The sequence below is a fragment of the Phalacrocorax aristotelis genome, chromosome 4 (assembly GCF_949628215.1).
Source record: "Phalacrocorax aristotelis chromosome 4, bGulAri2.1, whole genome shotgun sequence".
Classification (NCBI taxonomy): Eukaryota; Metazoa; Chordata; class Aves; order Suliformes; family Phalacrocoracidae; genus Phalacrocorax; species Phalacrocorax aristotelis.
The window spans coordinates 53,310,282-53,329,398 of record NC_134279.1 but is presented as its reverse complement, the minus strand read 5'-3'; the positions used below and the strand labels follow the sequence as shown (position 1 = coordinate 53,329,398).

The following is a 19,117-nucleotide window of genomic DNA, read 5'->3' as shown; positions in this document are numbered from 1 at the left end:
CTTGGTGCCCCAACTTCCTCATTGCCCGTGGTTTCAGCTGCTGCCCCAGCAGGACAGCTCGAGGCTGGGGTGACGCTCTGCACCCACCTGCATGGCTTCCCCCAGGGAACTGCCTCTCCTCATGGAGGCCACTAATCTGAACCAATGGTGGCACGATGGTGACAGCTGTAGGGGCAGGGCCACCCCGCCCTCTCCAGTTCGAATGGTGGCATGAGGTGGGCAGGCAGCGAGGTGGCTGAACAGAAAACTAACAAAAGTAAACAAAATTCAAACAAACAAAACATCAAACATGGGGCACTTTCAGTCTGGGCCAATTTAGGCTGTGGTTTGGTGCTGGGTGTGACTGGAGGAGGCAGCCCTGCTTCCCTGCCTTGCCCTTCAGCCATGGCTTGCTCATCCCACTGCCTGCTAGGCCTCCTAGTGTGGAAGGTGACATTGTAAGGCAGTTGTGGGAAAAACTTAAGCAAATAATCTAATTTAATACAATACAATGCAACAAGTGTTTTGTGGCAGCAGGCCACAAATTAGTTCTGAGCAGGGGTCATATATAACTGGATCCTCAGTTCACAAATAATTGCACCAGTTTGACTGGAGACACAACAGACTAGAGTAAAAACAAGTGGGTAAGAAGAGGAAAAGCTGGTTTCCACCTCTGAGGCCATCCATTTTCCCAGCTACCTTCTGAAGTTCAGCTGCTCATCCAAGCTTGCAGAAGCAGTAGTAATGCTGAGGTCAGTTCAAACCATGACTAGCCAATACTATGTTAAAACAATAATCTGCTTCTATACTGAATGATTAGTTACCTTCAATACAATTACAACCTCAACATCATATTTTAACACAACCCTGGTGTGAAAACAAACTCAGAGAGAGAAGCTAGGAAGATTGCAAGGCTAACTTGTTCTTTTGAGTTGAGTTTCTTTACATCTATATGAAAACCAGTTTTGTTTTCAAGAGAATCCTAATTCTGGAAGAATGTAAATAATGAGGTTAAGTCTTCTTCTGAATGAGAATCATACTGTGTTCTTAATAGATAAAAAAAAAGATACCATTGTATTTCAGCTGAATTAAAGTCAAGATAGTTCTTCAAACTATGCAACTTGTTCAGTTTCCTTTTGTTAAGGAAATTGAAATTCTCAATTTTTTTTCAGCCAATGAAACATATTAACCTTAAAGCTAATTGAGGACTGCCAACTCCTTTATCATCACTATAGCTCTATAGATCACTGGCAGAGCACTTCACACTGCAGACTGCCACAGGCTACAGTGAAGGAACTACAGGGGTGGAGAACATCATATTGAAAAGCAAACCACACCTTTTACTTGGCCTGCCTAGATAAGCTGTGATTTTAAAGACTGCACAAATCACAATTTATTTAGAAAAAATGCAATAGGTTACATTGGTTAACATTCTCATTAAAGCTACTGTCTGAGTGCCTTTATTTATAAGGGAAAATATAAATGTACATAACAGTGGCGTTAGAGGCAATGTCTGCTGCATGCACATGCTGACTTTTACAGTTGCATTACAGACAGTTGTAAACACCATAACACTAGGAAACACATAATTTTAATATGCTTTTAATATCATCAACAAAGTAAAGAAACATTTGAATCCTTAATGGAATCTAACTTAAAAACATTTACATTCTAGTGATTTTTAATTGTACATTAGGAATGAAGAATTTTTATAAGGAAAACAGTGTGTCCATGTACTCAGCATTCCTGCAGCATTAGTTCTAGGTCAGGAATCTAAAATCCTGAAAAATAAGAAAAAGCTTTAGCTGTTGGCATGATATAACACTAAATATTTAAAATATGATAGAGAAGTAAGATATATTAGAAAACAGAGCATTATAATATTGGCATGGAGAAACTTCTTTATATCTCTTCAAAGAATTGAATGATTTGAAATTAAATCCTGAAGGCTATACTTTGTTTCAGTGTGAGGTTTTTTCCTGAGTAAGAACAGGAGGATTACCCCCAGGATGTCAGTCTGTATTTTGACAGGTGGTTGAATCTGTTCTTCCTGACATACGCTTACCACCATTGTAAACTTTCTAAAGTTTACAAAGTCTCGGATATTTTCCATTTCTTGCTGCCTGAAACAGCTCTGAAATCTCAGTTCTAAGAACTGAGTAATTACAGCTTCTATTCACCTCACCTGAAGATACATGAATTTAGCACATCTGGGAGAAGCTTGTCTGCAGAAATCTAAGTTGATGAAACAGTTAAAGGCTTTCTGAGACTACTCCAACAAAAATATTGTGCCGTATTTGTATAAAGATAAATAAATATAGATTGTGATTGAAAGCATTAAATAAATACCTCCTTAGTGAAAATCCACTGATCTCCTTCCATTGCGTGGCTGAAAGACAGATATCCAGTAAGTGCTCTATAAAATTGACTGGTTTCAGTAACAAAGCCCCACCCAACTTTGTATGTATAGAAATTGGGAAATTTCTCAGTTCTGCCAATGTGATCATCATTAAAGATAAACCTGAGACCAGTCATTGTTTAATGACTCCACCTCTGGAGAAGAATTACACAGCAAAATTTACTGAATACAGATTGAAGAATGGATTATGCCCACCCTGTATGATTTTATAAAGAGGGAGAAAGCCACAAGAAGTCACTCTAAGAGACCATAATCCCTCATTCTGCCTTCATTTTCTTAAGATGTGCTCCCAGATTGTTGTTGCTATTACATTATGTGTTTGTTGTAATTAACAAAGAAATATATGTCACTCAATGATTTTATTTTTAGACTCTGTTCTTTAACATGGGCAAAGAGTTTCTCCATTTTCACCATGGTCATTTCATAAATATTTTACACTACAAAGGAACTTGATACAATGTCTACTAAAGCTGACAAAAAATCTCTTACTGAACTTCATAAGAATTTGCTTTTCACTCTGGCATCATGAATGCATTGATGTTAATGTTACCCATAACTTTGGCCTGCCATAAGAATTCTAAAGATCCAATCCTGATACATAAGAACTATAACTATAAAAACTTGCCTTCTTTTCATTAGCCACTTTCTTATTTAAACAGAAAAAAAGATTAACCAAAATAAAGATAATTATTATTAAAATTAACTTGCCATCTTTAACTTGCTCAATTTTGCAAAAATGAAGTACAAAGGCTCTAAGGCATCAAAGATGAACAACGTAGTTTCATTCTCATGAGAATTTCTGTTTCTAGTTTCTAATCTTACTGGTCAAAACACAAGGAAAACGGGAAGGTCAGGCCCAGTATCTGTTTTGGTACAGTATGTAAGCATGGCATTGCATTTATATCACATGCAAATGTACCGTATTGAACAATGCTTTAGGATTGTCTGAGATGGCATATTTTCTAGAACTTTCTCAGAAAATTATATACATAATAACCAATTACTTATTAAGATATAGCATAGGACTATGAACATACAGACATTAAGATGGGTACAACAACTTCCTTCTGTGCCTTTATTTTAATCAAAGAAAACGTCTGGAGCAGATCTTGGGTAGTCCTATACGGTGGGACACTCTTACTGAAAAAGTCTCCTCAGTCACAGTAATTCTTACTGTAATTCACTGGTTTCTCTACTTTTAGTTTTGTAACACTTAGCATGAAATGGAAAGAAAAAAAGTCGAACAAAACATACCCTGTAGAAAAAGTAGCCTCTACTTTGAATCCCTCCAGGTCCTTGAAGCTCTTCCTGAAAAAAAAAAAGTATTTTAAATCATAACTACTCTTGTAAGTTAATGCAAACAGAGTGGTTGTTTATGTACTTATTAAAAGTGTTTCTTCCGTACTACTATACATGCCTTAAGGCATGCTTTATGTATATTTATCCATGTCGATAATGAGAAGTTCACACTGCCATGTAGAAATAGCAGAAAACATGTCAAGTTTTGGCACAGTTCAGTTTGCTTTTGAATGGTACTAGTAATGATGAACAGCCTTTGCCTTTGACTTTCCAGGCACAACCAGAGTGTTTTCATGGCAGTAGAGTCTCTACAAAGTAGAGCTGGTCTTTGCACCTCGCAGAAAAACAACAATGCGAAGCTTAAATACCAGAAATACTTGGCTTCCTCCCAGGAATGAGATCCCAGACTGTCCCAAGAGGTGTATCACCATCACCCTTCTCAGATTAACTCCCAAAGAAAAGACGAGTGCTGGTGATATTTTATCCTGTCTGTACTGCACACATTGAGAAACAACTGTCTACTGATCCACACAGCAAGGAGAGGCGCAGAAATGATGAAGAATATAGAAGTTCCATTTAAATATAACATGTACAAAGCATGAACTATCCAGTTGCTTTAATGAAACCTTCATGATTTGAGAACACGTAAGCTTAATCACAGTATTTTCATTGCTTGTGTTAATAGCAGATACATGACTGAGGTGTCTGTCCTGCAGGTGGGGAGACAGGCCAGCTGAGAAACAGAATAGTTCAAATCTTTGTGTTTACCAGAACATAAAATGTAGATGGAATTTATTTATCAGTCATGGTATTTCTCAATTAAAAACTGGGGTCATGTGTTCTCTTGGGTAATGACCATAACCTGAGCTGTGATAGAAAGACAACACTTAATGCTCTAGTCTAATGCTGTATGAATTGTGGAAAACAAGATGGCTCCCATCATTGCCAAACACAGGAGCAGCTTCAATCCAGGGAAGCTTTCAAAGGAAGTAGGGTTTAAACTACACTTAATCTTCAAGTCTTGCTTTTAATTTTTACTTCAGTTCATCAGGTATACCTTTACACCCAGTTTCTTTGCTGTACATAAAACATCTGGATTATTTTTATTATCCACCTCATTCTAGCATTACCTGGTTTGAAATACCCATGTCAGATCTATAATCCATTCAATACTTTTGTTTGTTATATTTAAAAAGGCTAAAAATTTATCTGTTAATGGAGTCTTGTACATTGCCATTGGAGTGTCTTATGATAGTTATAATTCATTATTTTTCTACTGTTTCTATTCAACATGTGAACAAATATAAAAACAAATGAAATGGCAGCTGTTGCAAGTTAAGGAAATTGATCTAGAACATAAAAGGAATCAAGACTGCAATTACTAATATGGAATTGTGATTTATTTTATGGATTTTTAACATGTTAACATGTCATTGTCTGCTTACAACCAGACACCTTGAAGATGACTATGTAGTCTGTCTGATTTCATGTCAGAAGGATGGTACTAGAAATAAACTGAAGCTACAATCTGTCTTCATTGTAACACTTGCTTTCTAAACTTCCAAAGGTTTGGAGATGTTAAAAAATAACTAATATATGCATGTATATTCAGAAACCTGCACATATGTATGTATACAAAAACATGTATTCATGAATAAGTATGTTTAGAGTCAAATGCCTGCCCTCTAAAAGTTATCTTGTTCAATCTCTTAGTCTGGCTTGCCAACAAAGTGCTCTTGTTGCTTCTTAGATCATATTATACCAGCCAAGATGGAGCTCAAGAGGAATCAAATTCATGACAAAATCTGGTGTCAGTCCAAACTGGGAAGAGAGCATAAATTTAATAAGGCATGTTTCCTCCTTCACCCATCCACCTTTACAATTCTTTGTCTCGTCAGGGAGAGAGGTGGGTGTGCTTATGTACAACAAGTTCTGGCTTTCTTTCCAGTATTAGGCAAAAAAAAAAAAAAAAAAAAAAAAAAAAAAAGCAGCGTGCTAACCCTTCCTGAAGCACATTCTGTGACACCAGCGTCTGATAGTCCAACAAAAGGTGGGCAGCCCACAGGAACATGGTGCTTCCTGCTCCATGGGGAATCAGGGTTCCTCTGCACATCTTAGGCAGGGCTGCTCTGAACCTCTACCTGTGCCATTTCCCCATCAGCCCATCTGGTAGAGTCTCTTGGAAAGATAGATTTATAGCTTTCTTACGTTCAGAGAATAACTGCAGTACTTCTATTATTGGTAGCAGATTATTTCAGCGTTTTCTTAATTTTCTTATAAACTAGTATGGCCCTCAGCAATAACATTTAGAGAGCATTTTAAACTCTTACACTACAATAAGCTGAAATGTGCCATATAAAAAAATATGATAAGCATAATATGGATGAATTTCAAAGATTAAATAAGTAAAATAAATAAGGTGCATGCAAAGATACCAAAACCAAAAGAGTCTGCAAGGGAAACTGCTTCCAGAAGATGCTAGGACTTTGTAAACGTCTGGTGTTTATGCACTGTACAAGAGTAAATAACACCTTTAACAAAGTGACTGGTATTGAGAGCAGGAATTGAGAACAGGAAATCAAAAAGTTGCTTTCTATAAAATACAAATCAATTTAGAGTTGTTTTCATTGTTTCCTTAGATTTATACGAGTATTTAAAAATAGCTATATTCTGTAAGTGTTGGCCATGTCATTACATCATAATGCATAACGTCATGATTGCAAACTAAAGACTACTACTTTTCACAGTGCAGAATGGTTGGAATTCTAACTGTTGCTATTTCCATGTACCACTAGTTAAGAATGCAATAATACAAATAACAGGAGACAGATGTTTTAAAAATCAGCCACTTGAAAAGATGACTAAGGAAACACATAATGCTCACCATCATTCATTAATTTCTACTTCAAAAATCTAATGAAAATAAGGTACCTTACAAAAAGAAGCTTGATAAAATGTTTGCATTTTGCCACAAAGTTGTATCAGCCTGCTCTGGGCTTATTCCCAAACAATATAATGTTTTTTTAATATGTTTTTTTAATTTCCTTTGGAAGAAATATTTCCAAACACTATCCTGAAAAAAGGTCTTTTTATATCAGTAGATGTTTACACTTTATATCAGATAGCTAGTATACTTTTACATTTTTTCCTGAGGATTTGTAGAGTAGAGATTTTTATGTTTCTTTCAGGTAAAAAAAAATGTTTAAATTGTTTGTCACATGATGGCTTGACAGCTCTTAAACAGAAACAATTTATTAAATTTCATTTTTGAGCTGTTATAACTATAGTGACTCTAAATTTATATATATAAAGACACATGATATATTCTATAGAGTTTGGTGTTATTATTACATGGAAAAATATAGTTCATTTTTGAGCTCACTAAAAATAAAACTGCCATGAACAGGCTGAAATATGTTGGAATGTGTCAATTAAGCCACAAATTTTAGGTTATTTTCTGCTCATTAATGTATTCTGCTCTATTAATTATGTCATCAACCTCAGTGGAAGTAAATTCAAGATATTAAAGTATTCTAGCAAAGGACTTTAAAGGCAGTTTCTTTTCACATCAGCCATTTTGTGTTCTTGCATTTACGCTTTCCTTCCCATTCTTCGTCTTAATTGACATTATGTTCATTTAAAAGCACAAAAAGCAATTCCAAAAATATTCTTTCCCAGTATATAGGTCTAATGGCATAAATACAGTTCACATCAATGTCATCACAGAATGTAAATTTTACATGGTATTTTCCTTTCAGATGTGTAGTGGGTTAAATTTTTCATAACAAGTTTAGTCCATGAGAAAATGTACCAACTCTAAGTTCTTATATGTGGCCAGGTTCTGGCACTGGGTAAGAAAAATGTGCTTCAGGGCATACAGTTGGGTTTATGCAGTGATCTGAAAAGAGAGGTAGATAGTTTTACCAACCTCAACCATGACTAGGTGAAAGCTGATATATATAAGCATAGGCTCAAGAGTTCATTGAAAATTTGGTAATTAACAACACAGCCTTTATTTGGATTAATAAAGGAAAAGTCCTACTTATGGGAGTGCTACTATCTGAGTTTTAAAGTATCGCACTGATACACCTACTTTAGCTTGTGTATCAGTGAATATAAGGAATCACATCAATGAATCTAAGGAATAATCAAGCTGAAATCAATGCAAAACAGGAATAATCTGGATCTTAGCTTTTGTTATACTTTAAGAATATCAAAGATCCCTGTATGATAAAGGGGAAGATTCTTATACATCAGACTGCATTTTTCTCTTCTGTCCATAGCTCCATTAAAGGGATGGACATTTCAATCCATCTGCTTTTTGAAATTTGGAATTGCATTTGCAGCAGCAAATATACCCAAGTTTTATGGTATAAATAGCTCAATTGTTTCAAAAAATATGTGAAACTTTTGTTCCAAAACACACTATTTTTCTATGGAAAATTAATTTCACCGAGAACTTTATCTGCACCTTAAGTTAAACAGTAAATGGCCCATAAACTACTTAGCAATTCTTAGTGCTATAAGTCATGAATAATATAAGTTTAAGGAATAGGTTTGAATTCCAAATGGAGGAATAAGAGACCCCCCCCTAGAAAATATAACTCAACTGAAATGTAACAGTAGAGATTAAATTTAAAGTATTTTTCCTTTTATAAAAAGAACTAACAGATCCATTTTGATACCTAGGCTTTGTGTTCTACCAGTGTTCTGAGTTAGGCATATATTACTTCAGTGTTTTTTGGTTTTAAGCATTAAATACCAGCAGAGTTATTTTTCACTAATTTAAGAATATAAAACCCTTCCGTTTCTAATGAAAATGCGATAGCGTGATATTAAATCTTGAAAATAATGTTATGAGCAGAAAGGGCTGCAAAGACATTTTTAGAAGAGCTAATGAATCACAAAGTGTGAGAATGCAAGCATGCAGAGTTTAAGATTACATACGTCCACTTTGTATCTCTTCAGTCTTCTCTCATTAAGCTGGGGAACAAGTTGCAGCAAAGGATGCAGGACAGACGACTGAGAGGACACGAACACAGACACATGAGCAACAATGACATTTGGACCTTATGATGCAAAAAAAGTCTCTTCCCACAGTCTTGGCTTATGGACCAAACATGTACCAAAGAAGGACTGAAGATGTTAATTGAGAAACTTGTATTTTAACATTCTGACTTGACAACAAACAGGTACCAACATTTATATTTACACTATGAACGCGACTCTCAGAGCGATGGAGGGAAAAAGCTATGCATCCTCACCTTTACTCGTTGAAAGTTCAGAACTGCTAACAGACTTACTGCCCAGGCAATTGGAATTATTCAGACTTTGATCAGCCTCTGTGAGTCATACAGAGAATATTTCTATACAGTACTCCTACTAACATTTCTACGATTATCTACTATGGAAGTTAGCAACTTCCATCTCCATTGTACTAAAAAGTTCATTTTACTTTCAAAAAAACTTAAATAGCAGCAAGAAAAGTTTTGGGTTTTTTTGCTAGAAACCAGTGTGCAGGAGGGATCCATTCTCAGATGAGATCTGTAGCCATGGCACTGGTCACTCGACCTAAAAGACAAGCTCCAGTCGTTAAATTCCTTGTGTGCACAAGACTTCATGCTTGTAGACAGCCTGGTTAAGCACAGTGCCATTGTGTACAGTGTAAGTGCCCCCCTGGCAAAACACAGCCATGTGGGCTTGTGGAGAGAGGTCCACAGTGAGAAATGAAGTAGAAAATCTTATGTTCCATCAACCAATTTAAACCTTCAACTCACGTAAACGTAGACATAATGCATTTTTATACAATACTTCTTAGAAAAGTAATACAATGAAAAGGATTATAATATAAGGAATAACTAGAGTTACCAAAGTGTTAGGGTACTTAGTAGGTACCATGATATTGCCTACTTGGAGCCATTTTTGCACTGCCTGCCTAAGGTAGGCAATGTGCATCATAATAGCTAAAAAAGTAGAGGTCTGATGTGTAGTGGAGGAGTTAAAGGGTATCCCAGCCAGGCACTCGGGCTCTGTCTTGCAGCCAGTGGAGAGAAGTTAATAAAGCAGAAGAGTGATGGATTTTACCGAAGTCAGTATCTCTGAGAACTGGACTAGAAAATAGTCACCTGAACAGCTAAACCAGAAGAGGTGAGAAAGCAGTAATTTCTGGGGGCAGGCAGGGGCAAAGGTATTCAGAATGGGGACGAAGGGGAATTCAGCAACCTCTTAAGCAGGAGCAGCAGCAGAAATAGCTCATTTCACTGTGCCCTGATTACCATTAAACCTCCAGAACAGCTCCATCACTAAAACACTGACCCCAATAACGTTGATATCACTGTCTAGGAAATATACCACATGGTTCCAAAGAAATGTAAAGAACAAGGCAAAAAATGGACATTAACATATAAGAATGATTGTTAAGAAATGAGAAAAAATGAATATGTTTAACTTTCTCAAAATCCTACTGTGCAGAGGGAAAAACACATAGATGCACACAAAAAATGGATTGTGTTTGCACTTTGAAAGCAAGAATGGATCACACATAGTTTGGCTTATGAGAATATTTTATAGCAACAATACTGAGCTATTTTTAAAATCATATTTTTCATTTAAAATATAATCAAAGGCTGAGTGAGACTTAAACACTATTTTGCCTGATGCATATTTATGACAGGCACACAAAAATACATAAAATGTAGTTAATAAAAATTCACTAAGAGTTCTTGCTATGTATGGTCTTGTTCTCAGCCTGAACAAATCCACATTGTTTCACTGCATATGTTATGTTTCAGCACCAGAAACAAGTATTTGGTCTTATTCTTAAATGTTGTCTCTACCAGATTAAGATGCAGTTGGGATTCTATGAGTGGTTGGTTTTTTGCACACTTGGGCAGTGTTGATGATCCTCTTTCATGTTATTAAACACATCCTATATCTTAAACACGAAACTGCCAGTTCTGAGCTTGCTATACAGTTGGAGAGACTACTGCAAAAAGGAACACTACCTTCTTTTTATGTACAAGAACATGTGTACTCACAAAGAGATGCTATGCCACTTACCATGATGTCTGAGTTGCCTGAGTCATGAGTCTTAGAATAATGAAATAAGAACTGTTCAAAAAAATTGAAAGTGGGGTTTTACTACAAAACAGGGCAAGGGTGTTCTGATTTTCTTGACAATTTCAGCGTGAGCATAAAACATACATAGAAATCTTACCCTTTTGGTGTTGTCTTTTTCATCTAAACCCTGTAGGAATAATAATCGGTAGAGAAGCTTTTATTTCTTAAAAAAAGAGCAATGGGCAATTTTGATTACATTATAAACTTTGCAGTACTGGATTGGAATATTGTCTTTCCTTGACAGATATTACATGTCGTTGCTTATCAGTGTAACTTCTCTTTTCAAACTCTGTAGAGAGCATTGATTACTCACCCCTATAAAAGCAGATGGCTTTAGTGGATGCTCCTTTGCATATCCCTAGACTCTCATAAGTAAATTTCTTTCTCCATTGAGAGATCATTGTTTTTCTAATCTAAAGCAATAAAAACACCCAAAGCTTTGTATCCAACCTGGAGATTATTTTCCAAACACTGGAGTCTCCCTGTTGTCTTTAATAGGTGTTGGGATAGGACACAGGGCATTTCAGAGAAAGAACTGGTAGTATTACTTCCAGCACTGAGTGACACTTCAGATACTGGGTCCTCAGAATTCGTTGTAGACACTGGCACACTGAGAGATCAGGCTTCAGAATTGCTAAGTAGTCTTTTGTCTGCATTACCTGTAGTTTCTGGAGAAATCTCATGACCAGAAAACAAAGTTCTTCCAGCACACTGGATGCCTAATGCAAAGAAAACATGAACTCAGGTATCACACTTCTTAATCCTACTGCATATAACAAATAGTATCAAAATAATAACATAACCTCTATCTGACTCACCTGAGGCTGAGAATCTGCGGACAGGTAGGCAGAACATGCATCATCTATCTGTAAAAGTTCACACAGTCCTTTTTTAAGAAGTCAGATCAACAAAAAGAAGTGAAATACATACATTTTTTTAAAAAGTTCAGTTCATCCAAAGGTATGGCAAGCTTGCCCACCATAAGGAATTCGTATAGGTACATTCATGAAATATTTTGTATTCAAGGGCAAAAAAAGCCCTTCAAATAAACAAATTTATACTTGTTTGATCACAATGAACACAATCATCTCTGGGTCCTTTATTCTCTTACCCCACTCATGTCCCTCTTGTTTGCAGCCTTCTCAGACTAAGTGATATATTAAATTCTTATTTTAAGCATCTGGGGTATGGTCTATGACTTTACATCTCTTCTGCGATATCTCTGGATTATACAAAACTACAAAGAAAATGTCAAAACTAAAGCAAGTGATTCAAAGAGCAGTCCTTGAACACCACTCTTCCCATTGGATTCCAGCATCCCTGCAGGTGTATGACACATGCATCTCTTGGGTGATTATGATATGTACCAGCATGTCTTATGCATGCCAGCCAATTTGTGTGAGTCACCAAGCAGCCAATATCAAAGGTTTACTTATTTCTTTGGCAAATGAGGAGCCTTACAAGATTTCTTTTAAAGGAGGTGGTTTCCAAACCACAATGCTAGCAAGAGATATATTCAATATATTTCAAGGGATCTAAACTCAAAGAGCACTGTGAAAGAAGTCATTGCTGTTGAACTTAAACATGTCAGCACAGAACAGAATGTTACACACATAGAGACAAAACACACACAAAAAAAATCCACAAACCAAACCAAGAAGCCCCAAGCCCCACCAGGCACTTCACCGGGATCAAAACAAATGTCCATTTAGCTCTGCATTTTATCTCCAAAAATGGCCATACATCAGCACCTAGGGAAGAGCCTAAGAAGACACCAATGGTCTAGTAAAACCCATGCTCCCCAACCACAATGGATTTCTGTGCTGTGAATTTGACCAATCTCTCTGAACCACTGTAAACTTTTAGCATCCATAATGTCCTGTGGCAAGAGTTTCCTAAACACTGCGTGAAATATCACTTCTGTTTCTCTTGATCAGTCTTTGCAAAGCTAGCTTCACTCAGTGCTATCACCATCTCGTCTAGGAAAAAGTAATGAATAAGTGACTCCTACCCATCATCTCCCTGCTCTTCATGACCTTGTGCAGAAAATTAATCACATCCCCTTTCTGTCGTCTCTTTTACAAGGTGAAAGAATCCCATACTACTGAATCATTTTTAGTGGAATTATTAATCAGGGAGGGAAAAGAAATGGAGTAAAGGACATTTGAATTCATGGAAATAATATTACCAGTGCTGAAAACTCAAAATATTCTGTAAGGAAAAGAAAAAAAACACCAGTAGTCCAACTGAAGCTGCACAGCTTAATAATAATGGGGTTTGGGTTTTCTTCAACATTATTATTAAAATATGGTTTACCTTTTCATTTTATGACTTTAAAATTGTAACAATAGCAACCTGCATTGGTATGCACCATTTCTTCCATTGAATATTTCACACTGTTTACCTAGAGGCCAGAAAGCTTTGCCAACCATCTATTTCATAGACTGCATAAAAAAATGTTTGGTAGTAGTTTTTTCTTTTTAATAAAAGAGCAGGCAATTCAGTGAGTCTTCTTATTTTATTATAGGTAAAAAACCCTAAAAACACTTTTTAACAATGAAAACATTAAATGAAGAAAGGAATAAACAAATAATGCATATCTGAGTACTTCAAGACAAGAGATGATTCATGTCTCTAGAGGCAATCTGTGAGAAAACATTAGGAGAGACAGTGGGAAAGATAATAGCTCACAGAATTCCCCTTTCAAATAGTTTTTGTTGTAACACATCCTCCCCATTCGCTTTTACCTTCATCTTGCATTTGCTTGTCTCTGTTTATATTAGTTCAGCTTCACTACTTTCAGAGTAAGAAAACATAGAGGAGAAATCAGCAGTGAAGGAGATAAACTAAGCTGAAGTCATTTTGGAACCCTACGTTAAAAGTTTGCTGTTTCTTCTTGTGGAGGGATCTTTTGTTGTCGTTTTATATTGGTTTATTTGCTTGTTTTGTAGTTGGAGGTGACCATTAAAGAACTACCATAATTCAGTAGCAGGACAAGCCAGACACTGCTTTGTGTTTGACACAGTGCAAAGCAAGGTATCTCAGCCAAAACCTGTAAGGACAATGCAAGGGCTGAGGAGAAGCCACAGTTTCTGTTAATTCCTTTTTTAAAAATAAAAATTTAATAGTTTCTATCATCCTTGAAGCATCTTCTCAGTAATTTTCTCTCCTGTCTCAGAAATGTGGCCTGAGAGTGGGAGCTTGTGAGTTGTTTGGTTAAATAACACAAAGAAACAAAAGGATGTGAGAGACAAGTAAAGGAACACAATACTTAGGTACAAAGTTCCCATATTTGTAAACTCGGAGTCAATCCTGGAAAATACTGGGTTAATTTAGAGCCAGGGTTTCTCCTGAATGATCCACTAATAAAGTAACAAACCAGGAAGAACTGATTCTTTTCACTCCAAGAAATGCTGGTGAACTAGTAATGTTCAGTAATCAGTTTGATTTAGGGCATATAGCTATGCACCTAATTCTCATTCCTTAGACCTTCTCCAGTCCTGCATTATTCTTGCTACAATAGTAAGTTTTAGATTGCTTATATTATTTAATTTTATACATAGAATTCTCTTCTATCATAATAGAATATTACTATATTTTACACATATCTTATGCATACTTTTTTGTTCGCTGAAATCAACAGGAACTTTGTCTTTGCCTCCAGTCACCATAGGGACAAATCTTGTGTTGCAAATGGCAAATCTTAGCAGCAAATGCCAGAAAGTATAAAATAGCAATTTTCAATCCAGAATGTAAATAACTCATTTTCATTAACTCCTTTAAGCTATCAGGACCTTACTTCCCAAGAGACCACTTTTTCCCATAAGATAAATATCACTAGGGCTTGTTCAAGTGCCAGTCCAGAAATATGTTAGCATTTGAGTCAACACTTCCAAAATGAACTAAGGGGAGCTGACAGAAAAGGAAGTGTCTCCTGTAATGACCCCAATAGGAACAAATTTATTCACTGTATCTGTACCCCTGGTGAGTCACTTGCTTTCTAATGTTATCAGAAGCTAGAAAATTAAACATCAACAGAATACTTGAAGGTTGCAGCAACGCCAGGGCACATGAGTTGCAGGCTAAGCCTCTCTGCGTGCTGTGCCCTGTCACTCCATCTGTTCCAAAAAGGCAGTGAAAAGCCCATGTTAACACACGTGTCACATCCTAGAGCCAAAACAAATGTTCATGTCAAAGGTAAGAGTGGAAGTTATGATAGTGATCAGTACCAAAATGGTAGAGGGGCTAATTGACAGAGTACATTATCCTTTACCTAGCCAATTCAGAGGCTAGGATAGGATTAAATACGGTGTCCCGGCCCTGCATGCAGAGCAGAAGAAGCAAGAGGTAAGACTGGATGAATTGAACCAGTTACTGCATATCATGTACAGACTATAAAAATACCAGATGGGACACTGTGTTTCTTCCAGCAACTGCCTGGTCACTGGCAGTTAAATGACAACTGTAACCAAACACAAGTGTCCATTGAGCCAAGACACAATCTTTTCCCCGAACAACATCTCAACACTCAGCCTCAACATTCTCCTGGAGCAATTGTTCAGAAAATCTGGAAAATAAGATGTTTCACTTCTTCACTGATGTCAGGCTAAGAGATATACAGGAGAAGCATGACTGGAAGAAGAAGCACCTGAACTCCATGCAAGAGAAATACTGGAGAGTGAGGTGTGACCATAGGAAGGATGGGCACAGAAGAAATGGAGTATACCATACGGCAGTGTGCAGATGATGCTTACCTCTTTCCACAGCTGCAAATCCTGATCTGCCTTGACTGCTTGGGATGGCATCGGTGCACCTGGAAGCACAAACCATGCTTAGCAATGCTGCAGAGCAAAGGTGGTTTTTATAAGTAACCCATGTCAGTGACTTAAATAAAAACTCTGAACACAGTATGATATATGATACCTAGCACACTTCCCATTGTCCAGTAGTTTCTGCCAGCTATATGTCAGCAACACAGTAGGAGGCTTCTTCACAAGTTCACAGCAGATACGGATGCTCACATCTCTCAGCAATAAACACCGTGGAAGTTACTCATCTTACACCAAGGGTCAAGCTAGCATTAGTCCGTTCTCAGCGATAAGTAGCGGGCAAGAAACCTTGTGTGGCAGCTCTCAAATGCTAAGGCCTGTTCAGGAAAACACATTCCAGCACCTACAACCTCAAGCTTTCTGAGAACTCAGCTCTCCTCCAGCACAAGCATTGCAAGTTGAGAATCTGGATCCTACCTCTTGCTTTGTTGCATGGTACAGTTAAACGATTAAACATGTGCTATGTAACATATACTTGCATATGAATAATACCCGTGGCATTTTTGAGGTGATAAACAGTACCTCTGTAACTAGATTTGTTTCCTCTGTCTGGTGTATGTGGTGTGGAAAAGCTCAGTCCCTCAGAAGGCTGAATGTGTTATTAATTGCATAACGCTGCAATGATGCTCTGCTTGGCTTGGGGGCAGCTCCTTTCTCCATCTCTGCCCACCCAGACTACAAACCTGGATTTCGCTGTCTCTGGGTCCCTCCTGACCCAGCCTCAAGAATATCCACCTTTGCACACTGCTATTTTATCTGGCACTATATTCCTAATAATAACAGCGTATTATCAGAGTCTCTGTAAACAATAGAAATGAGCATCACTGAATTGTGAGTACGCTGGAGATCACGTAAGCATATCAATGTGGGGATGTGCTGTAACCCACCTGGTAGGGAGATTGGTGCTGGAGAGGGTGGTGGTTTATCTGTACAGCCCTAACACTGCAGGAGACACTCTGAATCAGATAAATCATCTATTATCACCCTGCCCAAAGCTGCTGCCCATGAGCAACGCCTGACCAGTTTATACACTGTTCTTAAAGACCTCAGATTAATAGAGATTTTATGACCTCACAAACAGTCTATAATTACCTGCAGTCACATTTTTTTTTCCCAAATAATTGAACCAAATTATACAAAAGAGATGCAGGTAGACTTAGCTAGAATGGCCAGGTGAGCAGGGTACAAATGCCCATCATCTCCATTGGTTTTACTGGTACCACTAATAACAATAATTACAACAGTAGTTAGTTCCAGATATTAAGGGGTGGACTTCAAAACCACATTTTGGTATTTGCACAGACTTAAGGTGACTAATTATTCTGGATGCTTGTTTTTCCCCCCAAAAAAAAGAATTAGAGGGGCTCTTAATTTCACACAATGTAGAAGTGGGATATTTTTGAATCTCTGAGATGTTCATATAACAAGAAAACTGCTTTCCAGTGAAAAATTTACTTTTTTTTTAAATTTTGTTTTAGCTCAAGGAAAAATGCCAAAGAAATGAAAGGTGCTACAATTCTTTTATTTTGTTTTCTATTCTTAAATTAGTATATTTGAGTATTGGCCAGGACTGGTATCCTAGTTACCAAGAGTGGAAATGGGCATCACTTCAAATTAGCACACCTTCCCCATTAAAGCTTTGCCTGCCTGTCTCTGAGCACTGCTTCTGCCATTGTTTGGTTCCCAAGGCTTTCCAGGGGGAGCAGATGAAATCCAACAGCCTGTAAACATCAGGGAATCAGGCAAGAAAGCCTGAATATTACAGGTTGCCTTTATTTTTTTAAACCTGAAACATAAACCTTTGGACAAACAAAATGCAGTTATTTCACTAGCTCATAAGTTTCCTTAACCCTTCTCAACTTATTCATAAAACTCTTGTTTCACGTGCAGTCCCTCTGTTCTGTGCTCACACCTAGGACTACGTGCCCCCAAAGACGAACGGTGTCCCTCCATCACGCCGTCCAGAACAGCGCTGCAGCCTTAGGGACTTCCATCATTTACACACAGCGGCACACAGGGAAACAGTAAATTACCTTGTGCTATACACAGAATACCCATGGCAGGGAGGGGGGGATGGGATGGATGGACACGAGGGAAGAGTGCTACTGAGGAAAGCAATCTTATTCAAAAGGAACATATAGGAGGAAATCCTCCTACAAAATTACCAGTCCATGGTATATTTTTTCTCTTATCCTTCAATTCTGCCAACTTCTAAAAACTCAACTTCTTCCAAGGCAGCAGAATACCAGATGTACAATTTCAGTCACTTTTCAACCTGGGATTCACCTCTTAAATCTCCTCTTCCCTCCACAAGCTTCTGGCAATCATTTCTGCAAGAACAGTGGTGAAATACTGTGTGCCGTTGCCCTTCCTTGCCCTCCCTTTCCTTCCCTCCCTTCTTCCACATCTCCAGAATTTGTTTTTAACAGAATATCCAGGATACTGTACTTAGATTTCTTTGATCCTTGATATTAAAAAACCCACAACAAATGAAACCAAAAACTCCTGGTGAAAGTAACTCACACAATATAATACAAACAAAACAGAGCTATTCTTTGCACGGCAACTTACTGTGTAATGTTACTTCGCAAGGTATAAGTAGTTAATCTATCTGGAGTAGGAAAATAGAATAGAAAAAAGTATGTTTTCTTAAAAAGCCCATTAGCAGTGCTCATTTCACAAGCACTCCCTGCTACAAATATAGCAACTTTCAGGTGTAAGACAACATTTCAAATTAAATCAAGATAACCAAGCTTTTTGCCTAAAGCAAGTCAGCCACTCTATTCTGTCTCACTTAACCCCACCCCCCAGGGATTCCTCATGCAATAAATATTGCTTCAGGTTGCTATAAGTGACTTCCCGAGCGTGCTAAATTTTCCTATAATTCCATCATACATCTCATTTCTCTTTTCTCTGCTTTTAAATCAGAGGAAATTATACTTAAAATGAAGTCACTTTTAACAAAAAGCGCTTCCCCAGGCTGCTGGAGTGGAGGTTTGCCAGGACAGGGTAATCCTGCTGGATACACGAGGAAGCCCCCCAGACCCAACCCCTGAAACCGTGCCCAGCAGCTGCAACCTCCTGCGCATCCGCACCCCTCCCGGCCCCGCAGCTCACCCGCGCCCCGCTCGGGGGCAGGCGGGGGCGGGCAGGGGCTCGCTTTGCAGCCCCCTCGCAAGCCTGGCAGGCTGCTGGGGTCACACACACACCCACCCTCCCAGCCCCCCAAGAAAAAATATTGCAGGGCTCGCAGTGCGGGAAGGGGTTTGCCAGGAGGATGCTCCTCACCTTTGCAAGCAGACATCGAGGCGGCGAGGAAGAGGAGGACGAGCAGCAGCGGGGACCCCGGCAGCGCCGCGCCGTCCCCTGCCCTCCTCAGGCAGCGCTGGGGGGCGGCTGCGGGGGGCTGCTGGTGGCAGAGGCTTCCCATGCCCGCCGTGTCCCCTGCGCTGCCTCCCTGCCAGCCGCTCCT

At 38.2% G+C, this 19,117-nt stretch overlaps 1 protein-coding gene and 1 long non-coding RNA gene across 2 annotated transcripts in view; one reads left to right on the top strand and one right to left on the bottom strand.

The window, feature by feature from the left end:
- The window catches only part of LOC142056522 (uncharacterized), a 16,670-nt gene extending 11,017 nt beyond the window's left edge, over nucleotides 1-5,653 (top strand). Inside the window, exon 4 of the long non-coding RNA XR_012660370.1 lies at nucleotides 3,972-5,653. This is a non-coding gene — a long non-coding RNA (uncharacterized LOC142056522). The remainder of the gene's footprint in view (nucleotides 1-3,971) is intronic.
- On the bottom strand, nucleotides 1,352-19,117 carry NMU (neuromedin U). Its single transcript, XM_075091455.1, has 10 exons — nucleotides 18,934-19,117; nucleotides 15,571-15,629; nucleotides 11,635-11,682; nucleotides 11,476-11,535; nucleotides 10,914-10,943; nucleotides 10,757-10,807; nucleotides 8,645-8,719; nucleotides 3,653-3,706; nucleotides 2,329-2,368; nucleotides 1,352-1,760 (listed from the first exon to the last, which is right to left on the bottom strand). Exons 1-9 carry the CDS (start codon nucleotides 19,073-19,075, stop codon nucleotides 2,333-2,335), a joined length of 555 nt encoding a protein of 184 aa, XP_074947556.1. The 5' UTR covers nucleotides 19,076-19,117; the 3' UTR covers nucleotides 1,352-1,760; nucleotides 2,329-2,332.

Coding starts and splice junctions, on each gene's coding strand:
- NMU (XM_075091455.1), bottom strand. CDS start 19,075: ATGGGAAGCCTCTGCCACCAGCAGCCCCCCGCAGCCGCCCCCCAGCGC. Junction 11,536..11,634: donor CCGCAGATTCTCAGCCTCAG/GTGAGTCAGATA, acceptor TCTTTGCATTAG/GCATCCAGTGTGCTGGAAGA. Junction 10,944..11,475: donor GATTTCTCCAGAAACTACAG/GTAATGCAGACA, acceptor TTATTCCTACAG/GGTTTAGATGAAAAAGACAA.